Here is a 12,495-nt window from a genome sequence, read left to right on the forward strand (position 1 = left end):
TTGCTTTGCTCATGTAATCATTTTATCTACAATAGAGCTGCATGTTTAGAAATTGCCATCAACATGTACAGAATAGAGTGCGACCTTAGCTGATCATTCTGAATGCCGATGTGTTTACAGTTTATGTCGCCCATTCAATCTCTCTCGCCATTGCTATGTATTTGTTTGTTTGTGAATGAGATAATTCAGGGTATTTTTGCTCAGTTGCTGTGCTTTACCAAGTGAGCTATTGCTTTAAAAAACCTTTACTGTCACAGATTTTGACACTTGTCTTCCTTAAATTGATATCAGTGGTGATGATGGAGGAAGGCAGGGGTGAATGAGATGGGGAATTCACTGCTGCCATCCCTGTGTATTCACTGTCAATGTCAATCATGCAGTACGGCTGCCATCCTGTGGTGGGTTTGTGTAACTACTTCGCAAAATAAATTGAAGTTGTTTCAGTGGTCTTCTGTCTTCTTTCGCATGACATGAAACCCACATTGTGCTCAAAATTATAACGGCGACAACATAGGCTTTGTGGAGATATTCATGCATTTATTTTCATCTTTGAAAACAAACAGAGATCCAATCAAATATTCATGAGAGCCTACATCTACTTTTTGACCCGCTATGGAAATGGGTCACTGCTCTCTCTTAGAGCTACTTGAAGCTGTTGTGTACTGATGTTGAGTATTTATATTGTTTCACATATCAAGTGATGAAAAGGCACAACAGAATTTTCAGAATAAGCATAATCACATGATGAAAGTACATGAATTTTTACTTTGTCAGCCAGGCTTCGTTCACCATATCTTTGTTTTCTACTGCTTATTTGCTTCTGCAGCTTTTCCCATCTCTCTCACTCTCATGGCTCGGTCACTCTGCCCATGAAGAGCGGCACGTTGGCCTGCTCACTCCACAGTAGCAGGATGAAAGGCCGCAGGGCGGAGAAGGAAGGGAAGGAGCGAGAGAAGGAGAGGGAGGTGGCAGCGCCGGCCTCCACCCCATCTTTGGTCAGCGCGAGGAAGGCTCTGTGCCGGGCGTCAGTCAGAAACATCTTGCTGTCAGAGTAGAGTCCGCACAGGTTGGCACCCTCGAAGAGCGAAGACAGTCCTGACAGGGGAGAAGAATTGGGAGGGATGAAGGGAGGATAATAGTGAGGGGAGAGAGGAAAGCTGATAGATGGGTAGCCATATTTCACAGATGAGACTTATAGGTGATTTTCCATAGATGGGACAAATTAGAAACCAGTCAGACGGACAGGCAGGGAGGCGGAAAGACGGACAAACCTAATTTCCTGAGAAGCAGGTTCATATCTGCCTGGACATCCAGTTTGATTTTGGGTAGGGTGACCTCAATGTGCTGGGGAGACGCCACCTTCATGCGTTCAATCATTTGACGCACCGCTGTGTCCGTCATCCTCTCCTCCACCTGTTGCAGGTCGGATGGTTTGTGGGTGTGAGGCAGCAGAATGTAAAGACTGCTTCCACCTGTGAGAGGGAACCTCGCCACCTGTTGCAAGAAGAAAAGGGAGGTGTTTGTCTGTCGAGAGTATGGGCTTGTGTGTGTGCGTGCGCGTGTTGTGTGTGTGTGTGTGTGTGTGTGTTACCTGTGCCTTCACTTCAGGGACATACTCCATAGGCACCAAGTATTTATAGCTGTAGAGGACAGGCACCTTCACCAGGTCACCATTCAGTTTTGTGAAAAGTGCTTTCTCGTCTTTCCCATCAAACTTGACCTTCCACTGACCTAGAACAAACACACACACACACACACACACACACACACACACAGTGTATTAGTTCCCACCAACTCTACATGCACACACACACACACACATACACTCAAACTACTGACCACTGAAGGAGACAGCATTGAGCAGGATCAGCTGGGTATGGCCTGGTACAGAGTCAACCAGCTGTGTGATTTTATTGTTGGTCTTATTTGCCACCCAGCTGTTGATCATCTGTGTGTTTTCCGCACTGCTAGCCAGCAGCCTGACAGGCTCAGCTTCATAGAATTGCATGGACTGGCTGGTAAAGGACTCGTTCACAGTCATATCTGAGGAAGAGAATAGAGAAAACGCAGTGAGCTCTGTGATGGCAAAAGATACAGAAGAAGAAGAAGAAGAAGATATACAGCCTCCTGGCTAGACGGGGCTCTGCATGCGCTCAGAATCTGAGCACTGACGTCTCTCTTTAATTGCTGTGCTCTTTATGGAGCAGCCATTATGCACGCTTCACACAGTGGCAGTAATACTTTGGTTATAGTAGATCTGAGATGCCGTCTGCAAGGAGCCGGCCAACTTCTCTTTCAGCCGCTTCATCTGCAGGTGAACACAGTGGAAGTCATGGGGCACACAGAGAGCCACCTCGATGTCTCTGCGGGTTGTGTCCCGCGCACCTGGAGAAGACGGGACAGACAAAAGAGATGTGAGAGAAAGCAGCATGATATGTCAGAGAAAGCAGTAGGCACTTGTTAAAAGAGCAAAATCCCTGTGACATTTCAAAGTGAAGACAATTTGTTGTAAAACCTCTATATAAGTTATATATACACGTTTTTTTTCTTGACTAGCTGTACAGAGTCAACTGGGGATAATGTGTACCTCACTTGGAGATCATGGTTTATAAAGAAGAAGAATAGCAATTCTGATCTGGGACCGCTTGCCTCTTGCTAATCCTCCAGTCCATCAAAGACTAATGAGGAACATGCTTCCCTTTTCTTACCTAGCAACAGATGGGACAGCACCCCGCTGATGCTGATCGGAGAGAAGAGCAGGTTCTTAGAAGGCTGCCACTGACTGAGGTGGGAATACAGCTTCATGGAAAACTCTGCCTGAGATTCCTCCAGCATGGGTGCCCATGAGCGACTGGTCTCGTCCTGGCAGGGCTCCCATAGTGTGCTGTATGCACTGCATGAGAAAGGAGCATCGGCTGAGAGAAAATTAAGCGCATGATTAAAAAAACATAACAACAACAAAAAATCTATCATACCAAGAACCCCAACGTGGCTTCGGAACAAAATGTACATCCAATTTACAATAACTTTGATCTGCAACATTCGTCTCTACCAATCCTATTGGATTCATATGAAGAACACCTGCATGAATACTCCTACTTGGAGCTTGTTGGTTTGGCATGTAATTGATGATTGATGGTTCCAAAATGCAGTGATTGATCAGTAATGGAGTAATATTTCAGGTCAGAGGTTGCCACCCACCTTCCACAATAAGATGGATAGAGTTGAACCTCTCGCCCTCATCAGATTCACAGTGGTAAATTCCAGCATCCTCCATGACAGCTTTTGTGAGTATGATGGTCTGATCACTGTCAAACTGATTTGGGTAGTGCCATTCTAGTCTTTGATCATCATTTGCAATCTCTACAGGAGTCAGTTGCGTCCTCTTGCCGCCCTCTGTTTCTTTGAACCACAGTGCGTAGTTATTGGCTGGGCTGGAAGGGGGGCGATAGCAGGGCAGGCGAGTCTCGGAGCCCATCCTGATCTTAAGGGTGTAGCCACTTAATGCTGGAGAGAAAGACACAAAGATTGTCCGAGCTGTCAGTAAGCATCTGGCTATTCCAATTTTGCCAGCAGATTTTTCATGCTCTCTTCCAGATTCAAGCTTTTTCATTCAATGAACTGTCCCAAATCCAAATTTCCCAACTGTGTTACCAAAGTGTGCAGACAAAATAAACGATGTAGTTATGATAAAGAGAAACGTGTATCTGTATTCCTCACCATCAACTTCGATGGTGTATGTCCTGCTCCACTTAACGTCGTTGTGCTCCATCACACACACATACTCTCCCGCGTTGGGAGCAATTACAGAGGATATAGACAGGTAGAAGCCATTCTTACTGACTGCAAGAGAGCCAGCGGACCCAGCAGCCTGGGAACTTATGTTTTTACCTGTTGTAACAAAAAAAAAATCACATTTCCAACTCAAAATGTATACCTATACCTGTATATCTGCAATGGAGTGAAATGTAACTTGACATTAATTTACTTCAAATGAAAAGTTATACAGTGTAGTTATTGAAATACTACACGACCATCAAATGTCCAGGTGACGACTGCTCCAGTGAAGTCAGGTCCTTGCATGGGAAGACATGGGAGGGTCAGACTGGAACCAGGTACCACCCGGAGGTTTGACGATGAAGAGAGCTGAACAGACAGAAAGAAAGTCAAACATCTGAACTAAAGCTGCATTTTTTTTTATGTTTTTGATGCAGCACTTCCTCCCACTGACCAAAGACCGATACTGGATATGTGTGGGTAGTCATACTATCCAATCAAGCTTTCAGACATGGACTTGAGCTAAACAAAAAAAAAAAAAAAAAGAAAGACTTTATGAATTCCTTTTGTTAAAGCCTGCGTAGGTACAGTAGGCGTTATAAGTTGACATTTTGCTTGAATTCAGCAAAAGTAATCCTCATGTTGGGTGACCTTAAATGAATGAGATACGACTTCAGAAGGTCGGCAATATCGATGGCACCATTGCTCTGCTACTTTACTTTCAATGCAAATTTTGTGGCTCTGGCATTTGAGTAATTGTGGTTAACTCTGGAGCATGAAAGCTTTACTCGGAGCTGTCAATCGGCTGCACACGGACTGGTATTGGCTCGGTTGGTGGTGCAGGCAGGGGAGAGAGGGCTAAGTGCATTAGTGTTCCTCCTCGTTTCCTTCAGCCTTACCTACCGGGGATTTAGCATACATTACAAAAAACAACAACTTTGGTCAACTAAATTTAATGGCTTGGAAACATTCCTCCTGAGCTCTAATTGACTATTTTCACTTTTTCTTTTTTAACACTTTAATTGCCTAGAGAAGATGCATTGTTTCATGCAGACGAGTTTACCTCAAAAATGAGCTGGAGCAAGAGGCAAAACAGGACCAGATGTCTCATCTGAAATAGAGCAAGAAGCAGGGAGAAGGTTACCAGCAAGTTAACTGAGGTTGTTTTGCAAGTGGTGACTTTAAAAAGAATATGGCACAAAGCTGGGAAAAAAGATCAATATGTGGCACAATCTTTGGCATGTGATGATGTTCCCTCTCTAAAAATCTGGCATCTGAATCCCTCAAAGGCCGATCGTCCAGCTACACGTTTCATTTCTAATAAATAAGCCATTCTCAGAGATCAAACCCACAAAACCTCCATCCATTGATATGCCTAAATAATACTGTTTTACTGAGAAATTAGGGAATATAATATAGTATATATATATAGTATATATATAATATATATAGTTGCTCATAACAATAGAATATAATGTATATAAAGTTGCTTTAACTCAGTGATTACACCATAGACAGTCAGAAAAGCATGGAAAAACTCACAGTGCTTGAATTTCCAACAGCATTCAAATTCAGGAACGTCACCAGTTCTACCAATATTGTCTCTGCCACGTCTCAACACCGTTCACTTCATCTATCCCCCTCTGAATGTCTGCTTCACCAAACTGCCAGCAACAATGACTAATCTGTGATTGTTGGTTTAGAGATGTTTGTTTGCACTATGCAGGTCTTCTGACTTGCTGGAAATCACATGGTTTCACAAGTTGGCAACAGTATCAATTGCCAGTGTGATAATTTATTTTCCTTTCTATTCATTTTATTACTGCTATTATCAGTATTTTAGTCCAACTGCTATCCACATGTATTCACTTAGTCAATACTGACACATGAAATATGATTGAAAATAATTGGGGGCGGATTGAGCAATTTAACCCATTTTCAATTTGCATCTTTAATAATGACATGTTTTTGTTTTTTGTATTTTTCCTAAACTGTTTTGCATAATTTGATTTTGCCAAAGATTGCCTGTATTCTACATAAGCAAAGATGTAGTGGAATTTGCAGAATATAGTTTTGCCACATTTTAGGCATCATTCATAATATATGACAGTCAATAGTGTCAAAATGATGTAGTCTATGTGACAGTAAGATAAGAAAATGCATAAATTAATGCTTTTCTGGAAGTGCAATTGATTTTATTTATATTGGTGGTTGTTTCCCATATGATGATCACCGGCTAGAAGTCATAGTTTACCCCCCTTTTTATCTACCACTACATCCCTGTATATATCGACCTATTTATAGTTTGTAATATAGACATATAAGGGTAAATATCAGTCAACAAGTCATTTATGTAGGTCGATCGACATCGCGACGCTCGATTACATGCGACTCGCAAAGTCCATTGGGCGTAATCAGTCATGTGCAATCGAGCGACGGATGTAAAGAAAGGAAGACAGTCCAAAGTTTTGGAAAAGTTTATTTTCGCATCCGAGAGAAACGAGAGATTTGTCGGAAGGATTAGTATAAACTTGCCGCAGACGATATAGATATGTGAACGGTCACATATCAACGTGGAGTCGAGGTCAGCCTCCCTGAAAAAAGACTTTTTAAGAGAGTAAGTTTCCTCCTGATCCTCTGATCCCGCAGCGGAAAGAGTACAAACAATGGCAGAGAGCAACAACAGTGCTGCTAGCTAGTAGGTTTAGTTAGCATTGGTCCGCACCGCTGAGCTAACGGTCCTCCGCTCACATATATGATGTTATGAAGGCTACGTCTAGGCGTTGAACTAGCTAGCTCCCCACTTACTAACCAGACTAGAGGTTTTGGCTTATTGCAGTGTCGTTAGCTTTATTGGGCGGACGATATCGATAGGTCGTTGGACCTATTTCTTGTGTGCGAGTGCGCGTGCACACGTAGCACGTGAGAGAGGGAGAGGTGTATGCTGCCCTACAGTCTACTTTTGTGTGTCTTTAAAGTGAAATGCCGTGACCAGGGTTTAGCTTTCATATCTACACAAATGACAAAACTCTAAATGCTATTAAAACATATGTAGTCCTCTTTTGTACCAACAAAAGTAGGTTGTTAGGGCAAGGGATAAACTTTACTGTCATTTTTCTTAGTTTCATTACTCTTGCAGTTAACTTAATGCTCTTTGGCTGTGTAGGGCAGTTTGGATATGCCTGACATAAAAAAATAGTGATGTAGATAGTGTATGTTACCAATGAAAGTTAACACATAGTATCATCTTTTTTTCTTCATAGCTGCTGTACTGTGAGTGACATTTTGCTCTCAACCCACAGTGTGCATCAACCCACAGAACCAAAGGGTCTGAGAGGCGAGCGCCATGGCAACGCAGTTTAGTATCGATGATGCCTTTGTGCTGGAGGGAGAGGAGGAAGGAGCTGTGTCTGATGGTGAAGTGGAGGGATGGAAGGGCAGGGATAAAGACAGAGAAGGAGGAGAGATGACATTTGGTCCTCTGTCCTTCTCTAAACCCCAGACTCACCCCCCGCCTGCTGCGGCCGGCTCCCCTGAACACAGCAATCTAAAGTATCAGGTAATCCTGAACACACACCAACCAATCAATAGTTACCTGAAAAAGTACAACTCAAGTTATAATCTGTTGTGTTTACTTCTTTAGAATCTGGAAAATGAAGATGTCTTAGGCAGCAGTGGCAATTCCTCTTTCAATAACTTCTTCAAAATCAGGTGGGGCATTTAGGTAGGGGTCTTGATGTGATGTTTTTTTCCTCTTCCTGCATGTTCTGAGAATGTGGGTGGATATGTTTCGCTAGATGAGGATAAGTAATTCTGCACCTGCTTCTCCCACAGCGATCCTGCGACTCTGTCTTACTGCAGCTCCCAGTGGTCCTTCAGCACCTTGAGCTCTGTCACCCAGCTGTCGGCGCACTGCTGCGGGTAATTTCACACAGCACACACACACACACACGTATGTGATATCAACAACAACATCAAACACAGCTGGTTTAAAACAATGTGTTGCTCAGGTGGATGTCCCACCCGCTGGTCAAGAAAAATCGAAGAGTCGTTCTTGCTTCATTCCTTCTCCTCATCACTGGAGTTGGTAAGTCCTGAAAAGAGTACGATATATCTAACCACAACTTTATGGTCCAATATGATCGTATCTTGAAGAAAACAAATCCATTCCCTCTCTGTCCTTAGCTCTTATTTTTCTCCTTTATTTTCCTAAGTCTCTCTTCATGATTATTCTAAGGTCACAGGAATATTGTCAGGCCGTACTGGCTCTCACCCTCGCACTCTTTAGTAGTTGCTTGTAATGTAGATGATCTAGGAATTGAAGCTTATTCTTAGGGATGGACCAATATGTATTTTTCAGATACTGATAACTGATATTTTCCCACCCATATCAACCAAATACCGATATGCATTTTTGTAAGAATTTCAGTACAAATGCAGGCGCAAAACAGGTTAAGACACGGCTATCTGAAGATAATTAAGTGGTTTTTAAACAGTTTTATTCTGTTGCTAATTTGACAGTTGTATTACGTGACACAGTCCTAGAAAAAAAGTCACAAAAATGCCAATTCCATAATTGACCAAATATCTGCAGTAAAAGTAATATTGGACTGATACGGATACTGCTTTTTAAAGCCGATATCAGCTGATACCGATAGTCTCCCCTACTTATTCTGCTTTTTCACACATTGTAAGTTGCTATGGACAAGAGCATCAGTTAAATGACTAAAATTTAAACAAAAAACGGAAGCGGAAATAATTGTATATTGTATTACAAAACTGTGCATCATATAGAACATCATATAGTAAATATCCTCCATTATTTTTTTTATATACACACACTGTGGTTTCCTACTTCAATGGTTATGCAATTGTAAACCACAGTTAGTTTGTTCAGTGTTGTGCCATTCAGTGGCACGCTTTCCATACAGTGAACTTTGTCCCCATGTTGATCCTCTCTGTATAACTCAGATTTTTTTGCCAGATATCTTGAGCAAATCGAAAAAGAAGTGTTGATGTATACTGTGTTGTCCTTTTACTCCCTCATCTCACTGTCTGTATTTACATTTGTGTTGTTTCTTTCTTCCTCAGCTCTTATTTTCACAGGTGTTGTCATCCAGTTGAACCCAAATGCAGGTAAGAAGGGGAAAGTAAAGGAACACAAAGGGACGTTATGCTGGACTGTAGCTTTGTGTTGCAAGACTGTCCAGAAATGACACCATAGCTCTGCTAGTCCACATGCAAGAATATCTTCAATAATTGAAGCATTATTACAACAAGTCATAATATATTTATTGTACTTTTTAAAAGAAAAGTTATGCCTCACCATCAGGACAGTAAAAAAGTAAAGGCACTAAAACAGTTTTATAGACAGTTACAGAAGTTTTCTAGTGAAAAAGAAAAAAATACAGCAATGATACAATAGACACAGTAGAAACAATTACATGAAATCAACTCTGTAAAAGTTTTTAAAGGAGAAAACCACAGTCATTTAGAGTCATAAAGCCCATTTACTTCTGTCCACATCTTGTTTACATTTCCCCCAATCATTTTGCAATGCATAGCTAATTAGATTTTTTAACATTTACTTGTTTATTGTTGTTTTTAAATACAAACTTAATAGTGTCAAACCTGTCGCTCCAAATAAGGACATGGATGTGACAGTAACGTTTGTAAAGCGACATGTTTTGAGAGATTATTTCCTGAGAGACGTCTGTTTCTTTGCGTGGGTGTCAGGTGATTGACAGGGAGCAGAGCGTGATGTGATGCGAGCGCTGATATGAAAACACTCAACCCAGGCACAACGATATAACGATAAAACAGAAACACTGACAAAACCAAATTAAGGCTTCACGGTTATTGTGATGGATTATCAAGTTTAGGCAATTGTTATGTCTGTGGAAGTATAAAAAAACACCGGTAACTTTTTATCTTTTAAGAAGTTGTTTAAAATAAGATGCTGTTTTCTGCAGGCAGGCCATGCCTAAAATCTTTGATCTCAAATAGCAAAATTCCCAACGGATTTAAACCTACAGGCATTGGAATGGCTGAGACCACATGGGGTTACAGAACCTATGACGTAGTTTGGGGTTCAGATGCAGCCATGCTTTCAACTCAATCAGTAAATCCTTAAAGCCGGTTCTAATATGTGTGGTTGCATTAGCTGAAGTTAGTGTTGGTGCCTGTGTCCTCACTGTGGGTTGTCACTGATCTCTACAGGTGTTTCAAGTGCCATTTTCTTTGTCCCTGGATTTCTTCTCTTCATCCCTGGGGGTAAATACAATATTTGGTTCCTTTTTAACTTTGAGTGTTTGTTTTTAGGTTGGATTTGTGCGGTACCGCCTTAATACATGCTTCATACTGAAGACATAATAACGTTACTCCCTGTATTTCCACCAGTGTACCATGTCATATATATCAGCTGTGCTGTCCGCGGGAGAAGAGGCTTCAAGTTGTTCTACCTGCCCTATTTTGAAAAATGACATTTTATGCTACACTACGTCTTCACTACATTTCTTTTTTTTCACGTTTTATTATCATGAATTGTAATTTTGTCACTTGCAACTCAAGTAAGAAAAAAGATATTGTCACATGGTTGTTTTTAAAGATTTTTATCCTGTCATTATAATGACCACTGCTAACTGAACCACTCAGTGCCTCGATTATGTTTCCACTACACGAGCCGACTGTGTCTGTGTGTATGTGGAAGAGAAGGAGATTTGCCCTGTCTGTTTGTTACGTCATATGTGTGAATAATGACTGTGAAATTACAATAAATTTTTTGTACATTTGCATCATGTACATTACAATTGCATCAGTTGATTTAGCTTTCAAAATGGGGGCAAAGTGAGAGGTCTTTTTACCTCTCAATGTACCGCGCTGCAGACCATGGAAGGGGGGCGGGGTCAAATGTGTAGCCCCGCCCACTATGTGTCTCAGAGCTGTTTATTGCCGTCTGCTGTCTTGAAGCAATCCTGCTTAAAGAAACCAGCCTGAGTAGGTTATACAATACTGCAATATCCAGATCCTTGACATGATACTCAAACAGGTCATCGTCATTGTCTGGATTTTCCAGACGCTAAACTATCTCTTACTGCTTTGATACATCCATGGTCAGCAGACATGGTTCATGTAGTCTCCCTTTGCTATCTACCCACTCCATTCATGATTGAAGGCATTCAATAGTCTGCATTGGCTGAAGGTTGAATTGTATAAAAATGCAACATTTCCCCATGCATGATCCAACTTGTAATCGATCTTTAGAAGACTTATTGAACTGACGTGTTTTGTTTTTTCCATAAGCTATTGGGGGTGTTCCACAAAACAGGATTAGCAAGTTTGCCTCAAACAAGAAATATAAAATTTTTACATTTTGTTCAGTATTAGCAATCATCAATATGTGTGATTCAATCACACCCTTATGCCAACCATTCGTTTGCATAGCCAAATCTTTTACACAGACAAGACCATAATTGTGTTAGGGCTGGGCAATATGGACCAAAAATCATCTCTCGGTATTTTTAGGCTGAATGGCGATACACAATATAGTATATCTCGGTATTTTCTACGAAGTGGGCTAAATGTTCAGTTGTAAGTCAAAGCCACATGTGAGATGTCACAAGCACTTTTATTAAAACAAGACTGTGATCAAAATAAAATGCAAAGACAGGGTTTGCTTCTCTGTTTTAAAATATACAGCTGCACAATATATCAACATGTAAATGAAAAATTATATACAATAAATATCCTATATTAAATAAAAAGGGTACAGGTTTTCCTCTCCGGCTTAACAAAATACACAGCTGTGCAAATAACAATACAAATGTAAACAGAACAAAAATAACAACAGAATAGGCCAACAAGCATTTCCTCCTATGTTGCCCTGTACATATTTTACAGGTTTTGTGCAAGGACAACTAGCCTATCAACAGCCTCAGCCTCAGTGTTACAGTTTGCAATTCAAGCCAGTGATTCAAGGCCTGTTTGTATCTCCTCAGGCTCAAAGGACTTTCCATAGTCTCAACAAGCAAGACTGGAAATGGAGTAGTTACAAAAGCTCTGCTACATAATTTTCTTTCAGCATGGCCAAAATTATGAAATATCACTATAAAATATTAATTGTTTTTTCACATTTATTCACATCCTCACTATCTAAGACTTCCGAGTAAGTCTTTCATCAAACCATACCCCTAACAATTTTAATTGTGTAACTCTTTCAAGTTCAGCTCCATACATAGATAAAGTTATCCGTGGGATGTTTCTTTTATATCCCAATATGAAATCTTAAATCCCCACTTCTTTACCCATTTCGTCACTTTGTTTTCCAATGTTCCAACTCATTGTAACCATTCTTTCCATTATTTGACACATAACCAATGTAAGGGCAACAGATCTATAAGACCCTGGTTTAGTAGCACCTTTTCTTTATCTAAGATTAAGCACAATCACTGCATATTTCCACTCATGCAATTTTTCCATATCTGTAAGCACTTTCTCCAGCACAATGACTAAAGATTTTATACCAAGTAGCCCCAGTGGCCTTCGATCCACTGCCCTGCTGGTTTTCATTCAAGCCGTATAATCAGGGACTATTTTATACCTGGGATGCCAGGTGATTGCCAGGTGCTATAGCAATTTTTTACCTGGTAGGATAGAAAACCAGCAGCATTCTGGGTCCAGGATGAGAGAACCGCTGCCCAGCTCGTCTCTCCCAGGTGC

General features: G+C 41.0%; 2 protein-coding genes across 2 annotated transcripts; one reads left to right on the plus strand and one right to left on the minus strand.

Annotated features, from left to right (window-relative positions):
* Nucleotides 1–573: 573 nt before the first annotated feature.
* On the minus strand, nucleotides 574–5,415 carry serping1 (serpin peptidase inhibitor, clade G (C1 inhibitor), member 1). Its single transcript, XM_071517097.1, has 11 exons — nucleotides 5,320–5,415; nucleotides 4,841–4,888; nucleotides 4,035–4,146; nucleotides 3,721–3,891; nucleotides 3,202–3,507; nucleotides 2,709–2,915; nucleotides 2,242–2,385; nucleotides 1,840–2,043; nucleotides 1,592–1,731; nucleotides 1,272–1,494; nucleotides 574–1,095 (listed from the first exon to the last, which is right to left on the minus strand). Exons 2-11 carry the CDS (start codon nucleotides 4,886–4,888, stop codon nucleotides 848–850), a joined length of 1,803 nt encoding a protein of 600 aa, XP_071373198.1. The 5' UTR covers nucleotides 5,320–5,415; the 3' UTR covers nucleotides 574–847.
* Nucleotides 5,416–6,212: 797 nt separating this feature from the next.
* On the plus strand, nucleotides 6,213–10,673 carry tmem134 (transmembrane protein 134). Its single transcript, XM_071517098.1, has 8 exons — nucleotides 6,213–6,394; nucleotides 7,080–7,336; nucleotides 7,421–7,488; nucleotides 7,612–7,698; nucleotides 7,788–7,864; nucleotides 8,869–8,913; nucleotides 9,997–10,050; nucleotides 10,177–10,673. The coding sequence occupies exons 2-8, from the start codon at nucleotides 7,124–7,126 to the stop codon at nucleotides 10,257–10,259; spliced, it is 627 nt and encodes a 208-aa protein (XP_071373199.1). The 5' UTR covers nucleotides 6,213–6,394; nucleotides 7,080–7,123; the 3' UTR covers nucleotides 10,260–10,673.
* The last annotated feature ends 1,822 nt before the right edge of the window (nucleotides 10,674–12,495 follow it).

Source organism: Centroberyx affinis, unplaced genomic scaffold (assembly GCF_046629955.1).
Source record: "Centroberyx affinis isolate AG114_WGS23_722 - 3 ecotype Tasmania unplaced genomic scaffold, CSIRO-AGI_Caff_v1 ptg000458l_1, whole genome shotgun sequence".
In the NCBI taxonomy this organism is placed as follows: Eukaryota; Metazoa; Chordata; class Actinopteri; order Beryciformes; family Berycidae; genus Centroberyx; species Centroberyx affinis.